The sequence below is a fragment of the Myxine glutinosa genome, chromosome 11 (genome assembly GCF_964187855.1).
Source record: "Myxine glutinosa chromosome 11, kmMyxGlut1.1, whole genome shotgun sequence".
In the NCBI taxonomy this organism is placed as follows: Eukaryota; Metazoa; Chordata; class Myxini; order Myxiniformes; family Myxinidae; genus Myxine; species Myxine glutinosa.
The window spans coordinates 64,602,110-64,621,855 of NC_136271.1; the positions used below are offsets into that span (position 1 = coordinate 64,602,110).

The 19,746-nt window shown below is 42.2% G+C and overlaps 1 protein-coding gene across 1 annotated transcript in view; it reads left to right on the forward strand.

The window, feature by feature from the left end:
- The window catches only part of LOC137411844 (protein serrate), a 67,864-nt gene extending 48,471 nt beyond the window's left edge, over positions 1-19,393 (forward strand). Inside the window, exons 5-11 of the mRNA XM_068097129.2 lie at positions 1,789-1,849; positions 2,137-2,270; positions 3,132-3,251; positions 7,231-7,277; positions 10,009-10,185; positions 12,396-12,438; positions 13,654-19,393. Coding sequence (XP_067953230.1) covers positions 1,789-1,849; positions 2,137-2,270; positions 3,132-3,251; positions 7,231-7,277; positions 10,009-10,185; positions 12,396-12,438; positions 13,654-14,033 — 962 coding nt within the window. The 3' untranslated portion in view covers positions 14,034-19,393. The remainder of the gene's footprint in view (positions 1-1,788; positions 1,850-2,136; positions 2,271-3,131; positions 3,252-7,230; positions 7,278-10,008; positions 10,186-12,395; positions 12,439-13,653) is intronic.
- The last annotated feature ends 353 nt before the right edge of the window (positions 19,394-19,746 follow it).

The following is a 19,746-nucleotide window of genomic DNA, read 5'->3' on the forward strand; positions in this document are numbered from 1 at the left end:
CAAAAGTGGAGGCTTTAGGAAATTGTTGGTGTTCATAACATTCATATACTCTGTATGTATGTCTGTCTACAAACACGTCCGTTTATGATCGAGGAACAACTTAATTACAATTTAATGTTTTAAAGGATTTTGAACATGAATCGGAAAACTAATGCGTAGGTTAGCAGTAATTTGGCTCTGGATGTCTCCCGATTGCACATGTGCAGAGAGGAGTGAGATTTTTTTTTTACTCTGCCTGGCAGTTAAACAAAATTGAAAATCATTCCAAACAGGAAACTTACTGTTTTGGGGACGTCATAAAGCACACAAACAAGAGGCACGAAGAACTAATGCAACACGTTAAATGAGGAGGTGTAAAAGAGGCTGTATCAATGGCGGTAAACTTCAGATTTTTTTTCTACAACCTTTAAAATCCTTATTTTATTTAGATTGAATTAAATACGTGAACACTGCAGAACACAAATCGCCTTTTTGACACTTTCAAAGCTCTTCCATTTAGCAGTACTTGGACAAAATATTACAGCATTTTACGTCATCGCAACCAATCAGATTTGCTGCTTGCAGACCCCACCTATGTCCTTGTTTCTCAATACTGTGTATGGCAAGGTGTTCTATGAACTCTCTAGTCCCAGCTGCAGCCTGAACTTCATAAATGATTTTGTATTAATTTTTGATTAGGTGAGAGGTGATTGGTTGCTCCTTCCTATTACGGGAGGGAGACGTTTTTGGGCCTTTGATGTTTATATGTTATCTTCTATCTACATTGTCCTTGATACATGTTTGGCAGCCATTGTGGTGCGCTTCTCTGTCTACGCTGTCGCTGACGACTCATCAATAACCGATGAAACTGCTACGGCAGCTGATGTGGGCAATGCAGCATTGGGATTCTCATGTATGTGCTACTTGTAAATGTCTGCAGCTGGGGAGGAACACGGGTAGGGCTTTTAAACAGCAAAGGGCTTACTTTGTGTATCTTTTGTTGGTTGCTTTATGCAGGTTTTTGTTTGGCTAGAAGGGCAGAGGGGTAGTTCATATGTATTTATTCAAATATGAAGGACTACCGTTGTGTCTGCTCAAGGCCTGAGCGACTCAGAGCCACGTCACTTTTGCTAGATCACTGTACCTTGATAGTGTAAGGAAAATGCCAATTTCGACATTGTTGTACTTTGTGCCCAAAACACTGACTTAAAATTAAATGGTTTTATAATCCACGTACCCATGGAACTTACTACAAAAAAAAAAACACCTTTAGAGGCCATTTTCCCCTGCAAAGCATGGGTTGGACCTTTTTCGGGGACCGTGGTTGTTGTTGTTTTTTTCGGTCCCCTTTTTGAAGCAATGTTTTACGGCCGGATGCCCTTCCTGCCACCAACCCTTTTTGTCGCCTTTTACGACAAACAGGGAATTACCAGTGAACTGGTACTCAATTTGCCGACCTCAGAAGGATGACAGGCTGAGTCAACCCCCCTGGCGTTAATTCAGCGATCGACCGGGATTGCGAACCCAGGATCCTAGGTATCCTAAGCCGGCACCCTAGCCGCTAGCCCAACACCAGGGTTTACTATCTCAACACCATGGAACTTACTAAACACGATGTTAATCCAAAGATCATGCTACGTGCCTTTGAGTTTGACCCAGGTAATGGTGATAATAGGGTTAGTACAGCGCAGATGAGTAAATTGCTGAATTAAGTTTTGGAAGGTTGAAAAAAATTATTTGTTTTCAACTTCAAGAGGAGATGCTGTTTTGAATATCTGTTTGTTTATTTATCGACTTGCGTTTCCGCAGCCAAATGTAAACGAGGCTGTCATCCGGAACATGGACACTGCCCAAAGCCGCGAGAATGCAAGTAAGTATTCCCTATTGGTCAATCTAATCTCTTTTCTTATTACACACCAAACTGCAAATGAGTAGAATATTGATGTCTTTCATGACCTTTTCACATGGTGATTTTGTGGATTAAAGAAATAAAAAATAAAGGGGCTTCCCCACTTACCTTCCAACAGCAGCTGTCTTGGTAGCCCCCATCCGAATTCCACTGCTATACCATTTCCCACAGACTGCCACCCCAAATCTAGCCTCGTCCTTCTGTCCCTCTGACCTATGACCTCACAGCTGACCTTGCTGACCCCCCAGATGCCAGTACGGCTGGCAGGGGGAGCGTTGCGACGAGTGCACCCCTTACCCCGGCTGCCTCCACGGCACGTGCGGAAACAAGCCGTGGACATGTTTCTGCAAAATCAACTGGGGTGGACTACTCTGCAACATGGGTATGAAACCGCACACTCTTCGACACGGCGGCCATGAAATGGCTTCGAAACAAGGAGTTAAATAAGGAGTTAAAATAAGGAGCAAGGAGTTAATTTTTTTTTTAAACCTCGAGATAGGAAATAACTTTTTTTAAATGGCAACAAGTACTTTGAAAAATAGTTTATGAGGGTAAGGCAACCAATAACGACCTGGCTTGTCTTGTATCTATCTTTGTCGAAGCCTCCTAAAGGCACAGGTTTTGTGAATTACATCAGGAGATGGCACAGCAGAGGCAGTCCTCTCAAGATCACCGCATGCACACCTGCATGACCAGATGCATCGGATCGAATCGCCCTAATCTGTTATTTGAATGTGCGGACTCGTAAAAAATGTGTGATGTGCCAGCATGACTTGAGACACCCCTCATCACCTCTTTACGTTGGTCTGAGACTAGTGGTTGAGTTTGGTAAATCACCTGCAGAACAAAAAGGTTATAGACATCAGTGAACTAGACGTTATAGACACAGACAAATAATGGGAAGCTCGTCTTTATAAGGATTGCATTGGAATCGTTCTCATCGATTATTTTTCTCAACCGAATGTTGAGGGAGGTATGCTTGTCCCTGTGGGAAGGGGGTGAAGTAACATTTCGGGCATGTGAGCCCTTCTCCAAACTTGGAAACCCAGAACCATGTTTGGTCGAGAAGGAAACACTAAACAGGAAACGCTGAGATATACAGACGGATGGACATTGACTTTGTGCACCTAATGAACCTGCTCCACCTGTATGTGCGACACTTTGATAAACATCGCTTTCACCATTTAAATCGGTAAAGCGTTTATGTGTCATGTATGTGCTGTGTGTGCATTGTCGCTTGCAGACCTTAACTACTGTGGAACCCACAGTCCTTGTCTCAACGGTGCCACCTGTATCAACGTTGAGCCAAACAAGTACCGGTGCCTGTGCTTGCCTGGATTTGAAGGGGAAAACTGTCACATTGGTTCGTCACATATGACTATTCTCTTCTCTCCCTCTGCCCAGTGGATTATTTTATGGTTACTTTTAAAGTTTTGTTACTTTTAAAGTTACTTTTTTAGAGGTTACTTTTTTAAGGTTACTTTTAAAGAACCTCTTTATATCAATTTTTACCTGTATTGGTTTCCCTGCATCATATCTCTATCAATGTTCCGCAGGTCTCGGTTACGGGGTTCCCGTTCTTAATTACTTGCTCTCTGCAACCTCTTCTTCGCAAAAATATCAATTTCCATTTTTGTGTCAATAATCCCAATTATAGCTCTCATTTAATATCGAAAAGTCACTGATCGTTAAATGTACCGTCTGCCGGAATTAGTCGATGGACGAGAACGACGCCACGGTGTCCTTCACAAAGAGTAGGCGAGCTATTGCCAGAACCCTGAACAAATTTCAAATTGCTGCTCTAACCGTATCAGCGGCACAAAAATGCTCCCAGCAAATGAAGCAAAGACGCAACCATGTCCAATCGTCCATGATATCCAATCGTGGATGAGCAGCTATTGATTTTTAATGAAATACGAGCACAGTGGATACGACACTCATTAATTACTGCTTTTGCCTCACAAATTTGTAACTTCAGTGTACAAATGGATTCTGAATGTACGTTTTGTATTCACTGAAATATATATATATATATATATATTGCATTACCACTCCATTAAATTGCAAAGATTCACAAATGTCTTACCCAGAGAGTCCACAGGAGCCTCGATCCATGCCTTCATTAAAGCACCTCCGGTTGCACTATTGCACTTCTCTTTAAATGGATGTAAATGGATGATGTCAACAATGATGCCTTTTCAAAAACTTATTCGAAGTGTTTTTTGGGGTCGGGGCAGGAAACTCGGTGGAGAGTCCTGTTATAAAGAATTTTCGATAACAACACTGATGCACATAATGTATTTCTTCATTATAATGAGACCCTACTGTATACAAGAAAACCTAAAAAGAAGAGGATGTCATTTGGCCCACCGGAGGGGGTTATCGGAGAAAGGAAACATTACGGGAAGGGATAAAAGATGATGTGAGATGGCAGTGAACTGCTGTCTTGAAGCCCAAAAGGGAAGAATGGGATTGGACTGACTTAAGGAAATGGTTCTTTCGGAAGGAGAAAAGAGAAACAAAGGAGTAGAGTTGAGAAGCAAGCCAGAAATTTTTGAAAATTAACAAGGTGGGATTTAATTCAACAAAGGAATCATCCTAGAGCTGAAAAGACAGGTGGAGCAAGACCAGACGAGAGGTGGCAGAAAGGAGAGAGGGCACCAACATGTCTGCGGTGAGAAAACGACAAACCCAGTGATTCTGCTTTGTGAGAAACGCCAATGATGTTGAGAGCTTTGGATTGGATGGAGTTATCTCTTCATTTTATTTCTAGGCAGGGAATTTAACCAGGATACCGACCCGTAGGGGCATACCGTGGCTATGTCGATGATTATTTTACCTTCAACCCAGAGAAAGGAAACCGGAAGCAGTTGTTATAGTCTGTTGAAAATGTTTGTGTTAACCGTCTGCATAGACTGATAAGTCCAAACAGGTAGTTGAAGTAAATGCCTGTTTCCTCCAACAATTAATATGCGGTGGGACTTACAAAGTCCTTTAAGTAAACGAAGGGTTGAGGTCAAAAGGCTTTATATAAAATGTTATGGCAAGCAACGTTTAACACCACAATCAGCAAATGATCCAGAAGCTCTCTTCAGTAATCCAAGTACATACAGATAAAGTCTAGCTGGATTCTAAATCTGATTAAAGTGACATTAAGATTATTTACATCAGCAGGTTTCATATAGTTAATCATACTGACAAGTGTCAACTAGATAATGGCACTAAAGAGACAAGGCCTGGTGTTAGCTTAACAGTAAAGGTGACTGGCTTAACATCTTCGGGTCTTGAGTTTGAGCCCCTGTCGTGCCGATACATAGCACTAGGTGGGTTGACTCAGCCTGTCATCCTTCTGGGGTCGGCAAAATGAGTACTGGCTTACTGGAAACAGGGGGCACTTCATCAGTGGCACAGCTGCACTTCAAGAAAAATGATGCAACCAGAAACCACAGGCTGCATCCTAATTATAATTAGATGAAATTTTAATCAAAGCAAAATCCTTTGAGTTGCATCATCCAGTGCATCCGCATCATGACAAAGGCCCGGCAAGGCAGTGACATCATGTTATCACAGTTGTAATACGCGAGGATAACCTTCGATTAAAGCCCAGACATAGGGTGTCCAGTACATTATTAAATACTAGTCGAGTACCCGCCCTACGAGCGACCTTATTCTAAGCATGCAACACGTTCTTCTGACACATACCTTTACTTGGGCGGTGTATAGGCAACTGACAGCTCCCTCAATCGCTCCAGAAAATAAAAACAAAAATAACCCGTGATGCTTGCATGAAGCAAAAACATGTCTACTGCTTGCAATTCAAAACACGTCACTGGACTGGAAAACGTGGGGACAGGAACACTGTACCGTAAACGGTGGGGACTTGTAATACCATCTCCCACCTGGAGGTGGCGCTATACGATACACATTCACATGGAGAATTTGCAACCTTCACCTCTCTGGGTACTCTGTAAGAACCAGGGTGTAAGATGGGACTTCCAACAGGTTATCCTATTAGGAGAGAAAATAATCAACAGTATATTGTTACGTTTGTGGGGGTAGATGATGAAATACCATAGTAAAGATAGGATCGTATAGGTATAGCATGAACCGTGGACATGTAGGAGACATCTCGATGTATTAAGTAGAGAAACTGGAGCTTAAGTTGTTTACGTGTCTTCACACGAGGGGTGAAACTATGGTAATTAGATAGGGGTTAAGATTAGTTTTCCCCCAGTATGTGATTGCCCTCGGTGGTATTTCCCTACGTTTTTAAAACTACAACAAGGCCGGCCATAAGAACCTCCGTTACAACAACAACAATAACTGTTCCCTGCAAGCAGGCAGAGCGGTTCAACAACTAAACCCCTCCTCCAAAGGATCGTGACCGGCAAGCCACGCCCCGAAGTTCGTCATTGGTCGAGCAAGACTGTGGGGTGGTTCGATGGGGGCTCAGCGATTGGCCAGTGTGACGTCAGAGCGAGGAAGTTCTAAGGAAAAAGGACCGTTGAAAGAAGAATCGCTCTCTTGGGTATTTGTGCAAGAGGAGGAAGGGCGCCATCTTTTTGCGTTGTTGTGCTGGTGATTTTGGTGCGCATTGGAAGAGAGTGGGGAGCTCTTAGCTGCGTGAGCAGCATTGTGAGAAGGTTGGTCTGTGGTGTTCTTCGGGGGAGCTGGGGGCCACGTTGTGCTTGCTGGCAGGGAATTGAGAGGAGGACGTTTTGGCAGCCGCTTCACGGCTCGGTGCGCTCACGTCATTGACCGGCGCTATTGTTGGAGCGGTTCCCGCGCGAGCGGCTTCGGGCCACCTTGTACTGCTGACACCAGTTTCAACAGCCGCCAAGCTCAGTGCTAGTTGGGACGCCAAAGCTGAGTGCCAGCCGACTAAAAGAAAACATTTTATTTCTTCATCTTTCTCCTGTGTGCCGTATTTGTGAATGAGTGGAGACGTCTAAAATTAGAATTTTAGTTCTTAATTCAATCTTTATTTCACCACTTTCGTTTTGCATTTATTTTTATTCAGTCATTATTGTGGCATTTTTTATTTGTCGTGTCGTTTGTGTTCATTGTGGGTTTAGGATTAAACCAGTGTGCTTCGTCCAGGTAAGTAATCGGTTTCCTTCATTCCCGTGCACGCCAAAAACAAACATCATTTTTTGGGCAGATGCCTCGGAATTAAAGACCGTCCAGCTATTCATCCAAGGCTGGTGTTCATCGGCCTACGGACAGGACAATATTATGGCATTTGAACCAACTGGGGTGACAAGTGATTTGTCATTTTTAACAGAAAAACAAACATTTTTGCAAAAACCAATGTAACATTGATGTTGAATTGTGTGTTGCAGAGAAGAAAACGTGTACAAAAACGTGTCAGAATGGAGGGACATGTGAGGTAAATGACCTGAGAAACCTGCACCTTATGTCCCATCATCATGATCCTACATCTCTACCTTCCTTTGTGCTTTCAACAACCCTTCCCTCCATTCTAGTTGCAATGTCTGTATTAGTTTGGCAGAACTTGGGATCCAAAGAGGAACCTGGTTTGTAGCGAATGTGTGCTCATGGGTGTTTGCCTCCAAATCTCTTGTACCCATCTCATCCCACTCTGTCGAGATTTAGCACTTCTGTATCTTTTGTCTAATCTTGCTCTGGAAAACCCTCTCTTCCTTTTTGCAAGTGACTCCACACTATTACAGAGTACCTCCATCCCTCTGATAGGCACACTACAACGGTTTCATTCTCTGATCAGGAATTGATTAGATGGTGGTCTGAAAAATGGAACATGTCCTTAAATCTCGGAAAATCTTACTCTCAGCCTGTCATGCTGAAAGGATTGTCAAATGAGCCGACCATTTCCACAGTCAGCCAATGGAAAAGGCTCAGTCTGTTAAACTTCTCGGTGTCTCAAGCAGCCACAACCTCTCCTGTGTTGATCATATTCCAAAGTCCGCCGTAGACTGGGCATCTTCCATCGTTCAAAGTAATACCATGAAAATCAGAACCACTCCTCCCATATTGGCTGGCACCCCAGCATCACATCTGTATCTCCTGGATTCTGTGGAATCCAAATCTCTCAAAATTATTGGCATCTCCTGTGAGGAGGCCAAAGCACAAGGTGTTTCTATCACATCAGTCAGGTGGGTTTTCTAACGTCTATTCTCCAACATTGCTCCCTCTGCTCTCTCGGTGCTCTGACCCTCCCCAGCAACTCCAGGATGCATGCGTTATTCCAGTAACCGTCTCCTGGTTAAATTTCCAAAATCCAGGTGGATTGCACACCTCACCTCTTTTATTCCTCACTTCTCCCATTTAATGGATCAGCTTCCAGAGGTTGTTCTGTCTCACTCTGCCATCCAGGACTTTAAGGAAGCAGTGTAACATCTCTGGTCATCTGCAATTCTGACCCGTTATCTTTATTACCCCAATTCACCTTTTTAACCCAATCATCTAACTTGCTAGTTTCAGTGTTTCCTCTGCTCCTCTTTTCCTATTTGTTCGCTCCCTTTACGTTTGTCCCACTGTCAGTTCTACCTTGCACTTCCATTTGCCTTGCTCCTGTAAATAATGTTTTTTGAAGGGAAAAGTGCCTGTTCCTCATATTTTCATTCTCATGGTGATGATCATTTTTTGGAACATCTCAGGGTGATCGATTACATTATATGAATTATCAATTACTATAACACTTGATAAGTGATACCAATAGCAAACCTTATATTTAGCCCGTCTCCTGCACAGCAGGAGTTGAGGTTTTGCAATCATTTGTGTTTTTTTTTGTTTTTTTTAAATACTGAATCGAGGCTCGTGAAAGAGCTGACAACCGCGAGGGAAAGACAGTACAGGGGGACCACGAGGGAAAGACAGCACAGATGGACCGCAAGGGAAAGACAGCACAGAGGGACCGCGAGGGAAAGACAGTACAGTGGGACCACGAGGGAAAGACAGTACAGTTGGACCACGAGGGAAAGACAGCACAGGGGGACCGCGAGGGAAAGACAGTACAGGGGGACCACGAGGGAAAGACAGCACAGAGGGACCGCGAGGGAAAGACAGCACAGAGGGACCGCGAGGGAAAGACATTACAGTGGGACCACGAGGGAAAGACAGTACAGTGGGACCACGAGGGAAAGACAGCACAGAGGGACCACGAGGGAAAGACAGCACAGAGGGACCGCGAGGGAAAGACAGCACAGATGTGTGTGCATATATGTGTGTGTGCGTGTCCGTCCGGGCCTAACTTGTTTACCATTTGAGTTTTGTCATAAAATTTTCACCAAAGCTTTATTATGATAATACAGAGAAGGAAATTTATAATTTGATCAAAAGGTCAAAGGTCAGCATCACATAAAATCGTCAATTTTCATCAGATTGGCCTGAAATTTTAAGAATTTGCATATTGGGTCACTGAATTGGTTCACCAATCAAAAGCTACAAGCCTGATTGTTTTTTTTAAGATCAAAAGGTCAAAGGTCAAAGTTGAATAAAATTATCAATTTTCATTTTGTATTTTTTTTAAACTGTTTTCGTTATTCTGAGCTTACATATTTTCAGATGCTTTCTAGTTTCCTTTGTATCCTTCCTGACATACTGAGAATGTTGAAGTATAGACATTTATAGTCTATACAATATAGTCTATACAACACAATATAGTCTTTATAGTCTATACAACACTGAGAATGTTGAAGTATAGAAAGATAAAAATACCGTACTGAATGGTAGTTGTAGATTTTAAATAATTTAACTTTGGAAGCTCATTTGATAGCTCAACTACCAGCTGTCTATTCTGGAATCTCATCAGAATTTACTAAGAACTAAAAAGCATAAACATTTAATTCTGGTTAAGTATCACTGGCAGGTACTGCATGATGGCGAACGTCATCCTTCGCACAATGATGTGATGTCTGCTGGCCAGTATGAAGTCCGTTTAGACTTTAGAACATGAAATGTCCCACAACATCTTTCGGAAAATGTAAAATGAGCAAAATTGTCTATTTGGGGTTAGGTATATAATTAGCAGTATTCTGCAGTTGATTGGTGTTGGAATGTGGATGAGGAAAAAATGGATCAAATGACATCCAACTGTGCCTCATTTACCTTGTGAATCCTTGCGGAATGTCGTGAGCTAGGTTCAGGAGGAGAACCCCCAATGCATCTGCCCACTTGGATTTCGAGGCCTTCATTGTGAGGTGCATGAGCATTACTGTCCGACGACACTTTGTCAAAATGGGGGCCGATGCCTTGACACCACCACGGCAGGCCAAGCTTGCCATTGCCTGCCAGGTTTCGAAGGGATGTTCTGTGAGGTAATTACCACACACCAGTATCTATATATTCTGTACATACGGAATGCTGGAGGAATGTCTGAGCTTTGGGATGGGGTGTGCATGGGTAGGAGAGTGGGCAGGGTGAGTATGATGGGATTGGGAGTATGTACGTACGAATTGACATCATTGATACATCTTCACATTTTGTTTGTAGTATTCGCCCCAAACTTTATTTCATATTCAAATTTTGCAAGTTAAGAAGCCACAACTCTTTTTAAAGAACACGACCCCATTCGTACAATGGACGGAGTCTCGCCATACATCTACGACATGACGATGATTAATTTGCATATCTCATGCACTAGAAAAACCCACTCATTGCCATGTCGTCTCCCCCCTCTCATTTTACCCTGGGTATAACTACCAAGACGTATGCAGAATTTGGTGGAGATCAGGCCAGCCCTGTTTTTTCTATGATTTTCAGATGTACAGTACATACATCCATACTTAGAGAATTGCCTTATTAGTCTCTTACCTGGAGGGATTAATGAACCTGCTCTCTCACACACAGAATAATCCCATGTCATCTTCAGTTATCCTACCTTTCTTCCCACTGATGGTACATTGAATGCTGTGGTGTGGCGGTTGCTCTGAATCAACTTGCCTTCTCTTCCTGGAAAGCAAAGAGTACCGAAGGCAATCTCAGATCTTTCCACAAAGCCCCCAGCAAGTGTGTGTTCACTCTCATGAGAGCCAGAAAACAGCATCTGTCCAATCTCAAAAATGAACTTTCAAACTCGTCTCCCTCTAAAATCTGGTGGCGCATCTGCTCTTTCCGTGCTTTGCCCCCCCCCCCCTCCCAACTCCCCAGGTATCTGCAAGGCACACTCAGTCCACCATCAACCCCCTTCTATTGAAACCGCCAAAATCCAGAATGACTGCTCACATCTACTCATTCGTTCTTTTTTTTCTTTTTTTTTTCTGCCTGTGGAACCAACTTCCACGTTCTCGTCAATGGCATTCCTCCATCCAGAACTTCAGAAGAGCTGTTCACCACCATCTCAGATTATCCCCTATCCAAAACAATGATCTTTTATATGCTCATTAGCCCCCCTCCTCTAATACCACGCCTTCCAAATCTTGTTTTTCCTTCCTGAGAGTTTGCTTCTGTATCCATCTTGTCCTCCCCACATCCATTATTTGTCCAAGTCTCCCTCTATTTCTCCTTTACCTCTTTCTCCTTAAAAAGTGCATTTCTGCTGGCGTTTCTCCCCTCTTTTCTGTTATTTTTGCTGTTTTGTCCTGATACATTCAATGTTCTAGTTCTTCCATGAGCCTTAACTGCATACACAAAGAATAAAATAAAATTCCCAACCTACATCCCAAGCAATCTATTAATTGTTCGAGGAAATGCACTTTGTGTTCAGCCCAAGTTTTCACAATTGTAGTGAATTCTATGGTAGGGTGGTATTACATTGTGGAGATCAAGTTCTGATTTGTGCATCTTACATGGGTTGGAAGTAGTAGGAGATGCTCGTACATGGTGGGTACATGGTTGGGGGGAGGGGTGAGGGGGGTCAAAATTCTACAACATTTGCTCATGTAACAAATACGTGTCCCCTTATACGTTATTATGGCTGTTTACATTTTTGTTACCAATATGTATATTATTGGTGTGAACTTGTGAGTATCTGAGATTTCTCAACCAAATCTGTAATCGAATTGTTGGTGAATGCAAGCAACTGAGTTAATTGATGTGAAATATTGGGATATCACGAGGTCAGAGGTGGGACACCCCAAGGCCAATATAAATGTGCCACTTGACAGCCTTGTATAGATCATAATGTTGTGAGAGGTTTTCCTATTTTGAGTGAGGATGTTCAATGGCCGCAAGGCAAGACCCTTATAAACCTCAATCGTAACAGGTTGAATAGGTAATCGAACCTTCAGCATCTCAACTCGAGATATCAATTCCCCCTGCCGACCAATAATTTCCAATATAAAGGACACTTCGTGGCTTTGTGACCGTTCTGAGATTATATTTATGATATAACTGAGTAAGACTACTACCCTCACCCCCCTACATCCCCCACCCACTCAAAAAAAACACACCTTCAAACAAGGCTTATTTTACACGAGGTAGGAATCGATGTTCAAGTTCATCAATATAAAAATAATTAAATAAATAAAGAAACTTTCCTTTCATCCTTCCTCCCTTCATTTCCCTCTTTGTCTGTTTCTGCCTCCAGATACCCACCAAGAGTGAATCCTGCTCATCTGGCCACTGCACAGGTAATAATGCATAACCTCTTTGGGGCTCAGTGTTATATAACAGGGTAAGGATTTTTGATGGCCATTGGTTTATGGAGATTGAACAGGCCAAGAATTTATGATGGTGACTTGTTTATGGAGATTCATCGTGCCCCATTCTCGGATACAGAGCGTTGGTTCTGCCGAAGCGGTTTCTTGGCTATGGTTAGAATCCCGGATGGGTTACCACTCCGACGTCCATCCGAGGGACGGTACAATGGTGTTTGCAGAGGGGGAAAAAATCCTTAATGGGAGCACTCTTGCTGTGTACCTGTCTGATACTGGGTTCAATCAGCACTGAATTATTCATACAGCTAGCTATTATTTGGGGGTAGAGAAGAGGGTTGATGGGTGGTGGAAACATTAGGGCTACTGTCTGATACTGGGTTCAATCAGCACTGAATTATTCATACAGCTAGCTATTATTTGGGGGTAGAGAAGAGGGTTGATGGGTGGTGGAGACATTAGGGCTACTGTCTGACTGAGAATCATATGGTTGAAGGAAATAAACAAATAACCTCTTGGGAACTTTCAAAAGAGTTAGATTTTGGGACAATACCATGAGCACTCATTGTTCATAAAGTACAAACGTCACTATGGGCAGGCTTAGAGTCGGCCATCATAGGACCGACCCTTCATGAACCACCATTGGTTTGTGTGGCCACCAAACAGCTGGGAAACACAAACACACACTACATCATTATGCTGCAAGTGCTGAAACTCGCAATAAATGTTTGTTTGATTTGAAAGTGGTGACATTTAATTGATTGCTGATGTTGGTATAGCCAACCAAGATATTCTCGTTTTGTATTTTTAATTAATTTTCCAAAAATTTGTAGAATTTGTTTTTCACTTGTTGGTTACAATTGGTAAATAAAGGTGGAAAAGTCCGATTTAATTCCAGGCTCTAAGACGACAAAAGGTGGAAATTTTAAAAGGGGGTGCAGACTTTCTATAGGCACTGCATGTGTGTGAGTATGTGTATATATATATATATGTATATGGTCAATGTGCAGATTCAAGGCCCAATAGGTTCTACCTTCCACCTATGGCATCACAATGTCCATATAAGTGTCTTTGCACTGTTCAAAAACGAGCTTGTGGAACATCCCACACTTGTGGACGTGTTGCGTGTCGAGATTTCTGAAATGACACTTTTATTTCTTTATAAACCTTCTTTTGCTTCTATCCTTGCAGAAAGGCGGAAGCTTGGTGTGGGCGCTGTATTGGCCATCTTCTTTTCAGCCTTCTTTCTTTTCTTCCTGCTGTGCGTCTTCATACTACTTTACTACTACTACTGTCACCACGTACGCCAAAGGCAACACGATGTCCATCATAACGTACCAGCAAACAATGCTGCCCACCAGTCACAGGCCCTACATCCCAGGACAAATGTCAAAAATGTCAACTGCTCGGCACAGGACGGATCCTCAGGGGAAAGACAGAAATTCCACGAGGTTGTCTACATCCCTCCGGCACACAAAGGGAAGATTGACAAAAGCAATATCCGATGCTACGATGACCAAGATCGAGACTCCCTCTGTGGCATTCCTGAACTTGAACCACTCTCCTCTTAGTCCAATTTTGTGATCCAAATTGTTTTCTGCACTTTTTGCTAACTTCTGATGGATTTTATTTTTTACCTTTCAGTGTGTTTTTTGTAGTGTGTGTGTATATGTGTGTGTCTGTGTGTTTGTTATTAGTCTTGAGATTCAAGGGGAACTAAACTCTAATTTCGAAGAATAACTCGATTGGCTTCCTCCTCCATTTTCCCATTACGTTGGGATCAGTCGCTCACTGTGTACGCTTTGACCTGGCTTTCACGAACCGGCTGGCCAGGCATGAGGTTCAACCGAAGGTCGTAGGAATTATTAATTTGTTCAGGGTGCCGGAGATAACTTGCCTGCTCTTCACGAAGGACACTGTGCAATCTTTAACGTCTACCAATGAATGTGAGCAGATGAGACACCCAGCTTAACGTCCATCTGATGGATGGTGTGTGTGCACTTTGTGATGTCTGCCAAGCTTCAATCGAACAGTTTATAGTCAGGCCCATGATCAAACCAAGTTTAAACAACAGAATGCCCGATAGACAGTAAGTGTGCTTCCCTCCGCATCATCACAGTTGAACTCCCAATAATTACTAGATCTGATCGTTATTAAAGCTTCACTTCAAATACTTGACATAAAAAATCTGCAGTATGAGGTAATAATCAGTAATCACAACTTCCCAGTGAATTTCTAAGTAAATGATGTGGAGGCCTTGTGATTAGCAAAGTCAAATTTTGTCTGTGTGCATTTGTGATTGGCTGTGAAGATCATTTGTTTTTAAACCCCCACTCGGGAAAAAACACTTGGCCACCTTCACATAAATTACTGTGAAAATTCACCAATGAAGTGTACACCGATTAATGGTGCATTATTTAATTTTGAACATATGACTGATGAAATCCAAAGGATGACGACCTTGACTTTGCCACTTGGCAAAAAGCCCCCATGTCATAATGATCCAGGATTTCTGTTTTGAGGGCCCTGGTGATGTCATCACTAGCTTCTCGGTCAAGCAGATGGCATATTTCATTTACAACAAAGCAATCCGGCATGGTGTCTACCTTGTTGTATGTGTGCTTGTGTTTCAACGTGTTGTTGTAATATTCCTTGATTTGTTAAGAAAGTGCGACTTTAAAAGCCTTTGCAACAGCAGCAGGACCAAAGCTATAAGAGTTTGTCTGAAATATAATGGGATACAAACTTGACTCTTAATGCTTCAAGTAGCAAAATTGTGAGCCCAGACCGGGCATGGACATTCAAGGTATGCCTCTCACCTGCTCAGAACAATTCGAAGATTAAAAATAATTTTCTCCATTTTTCCAAATAACGCTTCAAAGTAAACCTGTTCCTCGCCATATCACAGGAGCATTCCAACAAAGGGGCATTCTGTTAGATATGACGACATTATAGCCTAACAGACAAATACGACTAAATACAGGGTGTGTCAAACAAAAGTGGACTATTTGAACGTTTGCAAAAAGTATCAAGTTCAGTGATACATTAATGGAAAGCATACACCATGCCATTTTCAAATCGCTCATTCTACTGCTTGTAATTGACATTTTCAATGTGTGCTCCGCCTCTGTTCAAACAGGCCTTGATCCTGACTCTGAAATTCTCCCCAACTAGTCTGCAAGTGGCTGGAATGGTAGCCCGATGGTGGTCCTCCACCTCCTGCTTCAGGACAGCCAGGGTTCGACGTTTGTTGGCATAAACTTGACCTTTGGCAGCACCCCAAAATTAAAAAAAATCCAATGGATTCAAATCCGGGCTGTACTCATGTGCTGTGGCCCAGGCTGATGACAAGATTTCCAAACAGCTGGTGGAGAAAGTCGATGCTTTCACCTGCAGTGTGCAGTGGGGCACCGTCCTGCGTGAACTATGAAAGTCTGAGATGGTTTGGGGACAGTAGTTGAGTGAGATCAGAGTGGAATCAGCGTAAGACCTTGAGGTACCGCTCGCCGTTGACTGTCACCATCTTACCATTGGCTTCCTCGAACCAATACCGTCCCAGCATACCCCATCTGGCATTCAATACACAGAAGCAAGTGGACTTTGGGCCCTTGAGAGACATCTCAGACACCTAGTCAGGAGGCTCAACACCCCAGAAGATGTTATGATTGTTGATAACCCCATTAAAATGGAAATGTGCTTCATCACTGAAACACCAGGAGTTGATGCAATTTGGTTACCTCTCCATTCGGTCACTGAACCAATCACACATTGTTACTCGTCTTGCCATGTCATTCAGAGTTAGTGTATAGCTTACAGATATGATGTAGGGGTAGAGCTTGAGTTCAGAACTGAGAATGCACTTCACAGATGAGGCTGAGATCAACAGTTTTCAGGAACGCCGCCGGTGGGATTTCTTAAGACTTTCGATAGCTGGATCTCTCACAAGATCAATGTTCCCTTGGTAACAGTTGGTGGGCAGTCACTGTTGCCTTTCTTTTGAATTTTCATGCTTCCATGTGCTTGAAATTGCTCCACAAAAACCGCTGAATGCTCCCATTTGAAGGTCCATACATGTGTGAACATTGTAATACTGACAGTATAGTCGGCGCACCTGTACATAGGCTTTTGTCTCAAACCACAAAGTCACAATTTTGACTTTCTGCTCCACTGTAAACACCATAGTTGACGTAGGGTTCTCCTGACTACTTGTTAGAAATGGCATACCACCACCACCACCATAACCTGCAACAGGAGAAGTGTGTAGCATTAGAAACGACAGAATATCAGGCTGCTCAAATAGTCCACTTTGTTTGAAACAAACATCCTGTATAGTAGAGCCCAACGGATATGACTAAACACATAAGAGCCTAACGGATATGACTAAACACATAAAGAGCCCAACGGATATGACTAAACACATAAGAGCCTAACGGATATGACTGAACACATAAAGAGCCTAACGGATATGACTAAACACATAAGAGCCTTACGGATATGACTAAACACATTAGATAGACCCTAACGGATATGACTAAACACATAAGAGCCTAACGGATATGACTAAATACATGAGCCTAACAGATATGACTAAACACATAAGAGCCTAACATATATGACTAAATACATTAGAGCCTAACGGATATGACTAAACACATAGCCTAACGGATATGACTAAACACATTAGAGCCTAACATATATGACTAAACACATAAGAGCCTAACGGATATGACTAAATACATTAGAGCCTAACAGATATGACTAAACACATTAGAGCCTAACATATATGACTAAACACATAAGAGCCTAACGGATATGACTAAACACATTAGAGCCTAACATATATGACTAAACACATAAGAGCCTAACGGATATGATTAAATACATAAGAGCCTAACGAATATGACAATACATTAGAGCCTAATGGATATGACTAAACACATTAGAGCCTAACATATATGACTAAACACATAAGAGCCTAACGGATATGACGAAATACATAAGAGCCTAACGAATATGACTAAATATGATATTACACCCCAAAAGATAATTATGTACAGTATTCTGAATGAAATAATGCAGACACTGAGGCCTGAACAGTCTAAAGAGATGCAACCCAGTAGGTGTTGAACATGGTTTGGGGAGCTTTTCATGGCAAGTGAGGGTCAAAAAGTATTTCTTTATCCCAATGTTTGAGGAGAAAGCGTGACTTCAGATGACAGACAAATTAACAAAGTATGCGTGCCAGGATCATGAACCATGTGCTCAGATGGGAACAGCAAGTAACCCAATCCAATTGGAGTACTTGTGTGCATCTCTCGGCCACTGTTATCCAAAGTGTGATTTGAAAGTGTTGCTTTTCCTGCACCGCACAACTTAAATCATATCACGTGGCTCATCATACGATGATACTTCATTGGCATAAAAATTGTCAGACTGCAAGTATCATACAAACAAAGAAATCAAAAATCTTTGCTAAACTTCTCAGTTACTAACATGTTCCCCAGATGATACATCACGTGACCTGACGTGCCAATTGAAGCAATTCCTCCCTTTTGGGCCCATAATTTTGCACCGTGATATGCATTTTGAGAACGTATTGTATGATAGTACTATACTGTATATACAGAATTAGGAAAATGAATTATAATCTTTATGTCTGAGTTAAATGTCACTTTCACCCAAAGACTGCTGAGTATTTTCAACCACTGTGTGATGATAAAATAAGTTATTATATATTTTGTAAGTTCAATGGCACTGGTTGTTGGCAGGTGTTCACCAAGGTCCATGCGGGTCTTGAGTTTGATAACAGCAGTAATCAATCCGACCTGACCCGCCTGCTGCAGTCAACATGGGTCATTGCGTCTAGAGCATGACCGGCATGTGGGGAATTTGATGTCGGCTGTCCCATCTGCTTGCATTTTGTGAACTGCGAGTCACCAATTTATAATCGCAAACAATGAACAGATTCCCTGATGGCAAAATGCAAATGTCCTGTACAAAGTTTGAACCACTTTGCTTCTTTTTTTTCACTTTCTCACACACACACACACACACACACACACACACACACACACACACACACACACACACACACACACACACACACACACACACACACACACACACACACACACACACACACACACACCTCTTTCCAATGGTTCATTTTGGAACTTGTGAATTGAAGTAACTTCATACTGGAGGGGTTTGCCTCAGATTGGCAGAGCAAACTCACAGCTGACTTTTAACAACCCACAACAACAGTACTATCGTTTACCCCACATGGAGCTGAAATCGAAGCCATTTGGATTCCAACCTTTGACATCGATTTCTGAGCAACTGATCAAATTGCAACTGTAGATCGGAGTAATGCCTATGGTGCGACGTCTGAACAAGACACTTAAAGGTCTATGGGTGTTGTGGGTGTCAATGAACCAATTAGAAGATGAAGGGTGTTTAGCTGTTCATTTGGGAACTTTTCTACGCAAGTCGGCACATTTAGATTGCAAATATGGTGGTTAATAGGACTTTCAGTATCAAAGTGTAATTTGTAGACGAGGGATGCTTTGAAGCAGCCATGGATTTCCATGCATGTTCGAAGCCTCCTGCTCCCATCTCATGACCCCAGCATTAAAAAACAGTCATTTTTAGATTTTATTTTTGTATATTATTTGTCTCCAAGGAATGGCACCAAATTGAGCTTTTGTCTATATTGGTTTAAAAACCCCAAAATATTGTATCTGATGCACAGCCTGCGATCAGACGTTTTGGGTGCAAGTTGATGTAGATAAACAAGATTTTAAACTTCTTCGTGCATATGTTAAGGAAAAGGCTCGACAACAATATTTTATTTATATTTTTCTTATTTAATTTTTTTTCAATAAACGCGGATCTGTTGGTTCTGATAATCATTAAATGACCTTTATTTTCATTTTCCTGTTGCTCTTTATTAAAGGTTCGTTCTGACTTTTCTTTTCAATAAATGGATCCCCTCGTTGTTTAGAATAACAGTGGAGTGAAGGGTTAACAAGGATTTTAGATCATTAAACTACATTATAAAGAGGGAACATTCGATTTGTAAGTTTGGCGTGCACTCAGGACCTCCCCCGCCGCCCACGGGGCGTGGAGAGGCCCAGACAAGGTGGTCAAGCTCGATTCACTCAGCCCCCCACATTCAATATCCCAAAGTTCCAATCTGGTCTTCGCAGCTTCCCATCCCTTTGTAGTGGTTTCAAGATCATAGTTTTTGTCATACATCATAAATCTACCGTACTAGGATATAAT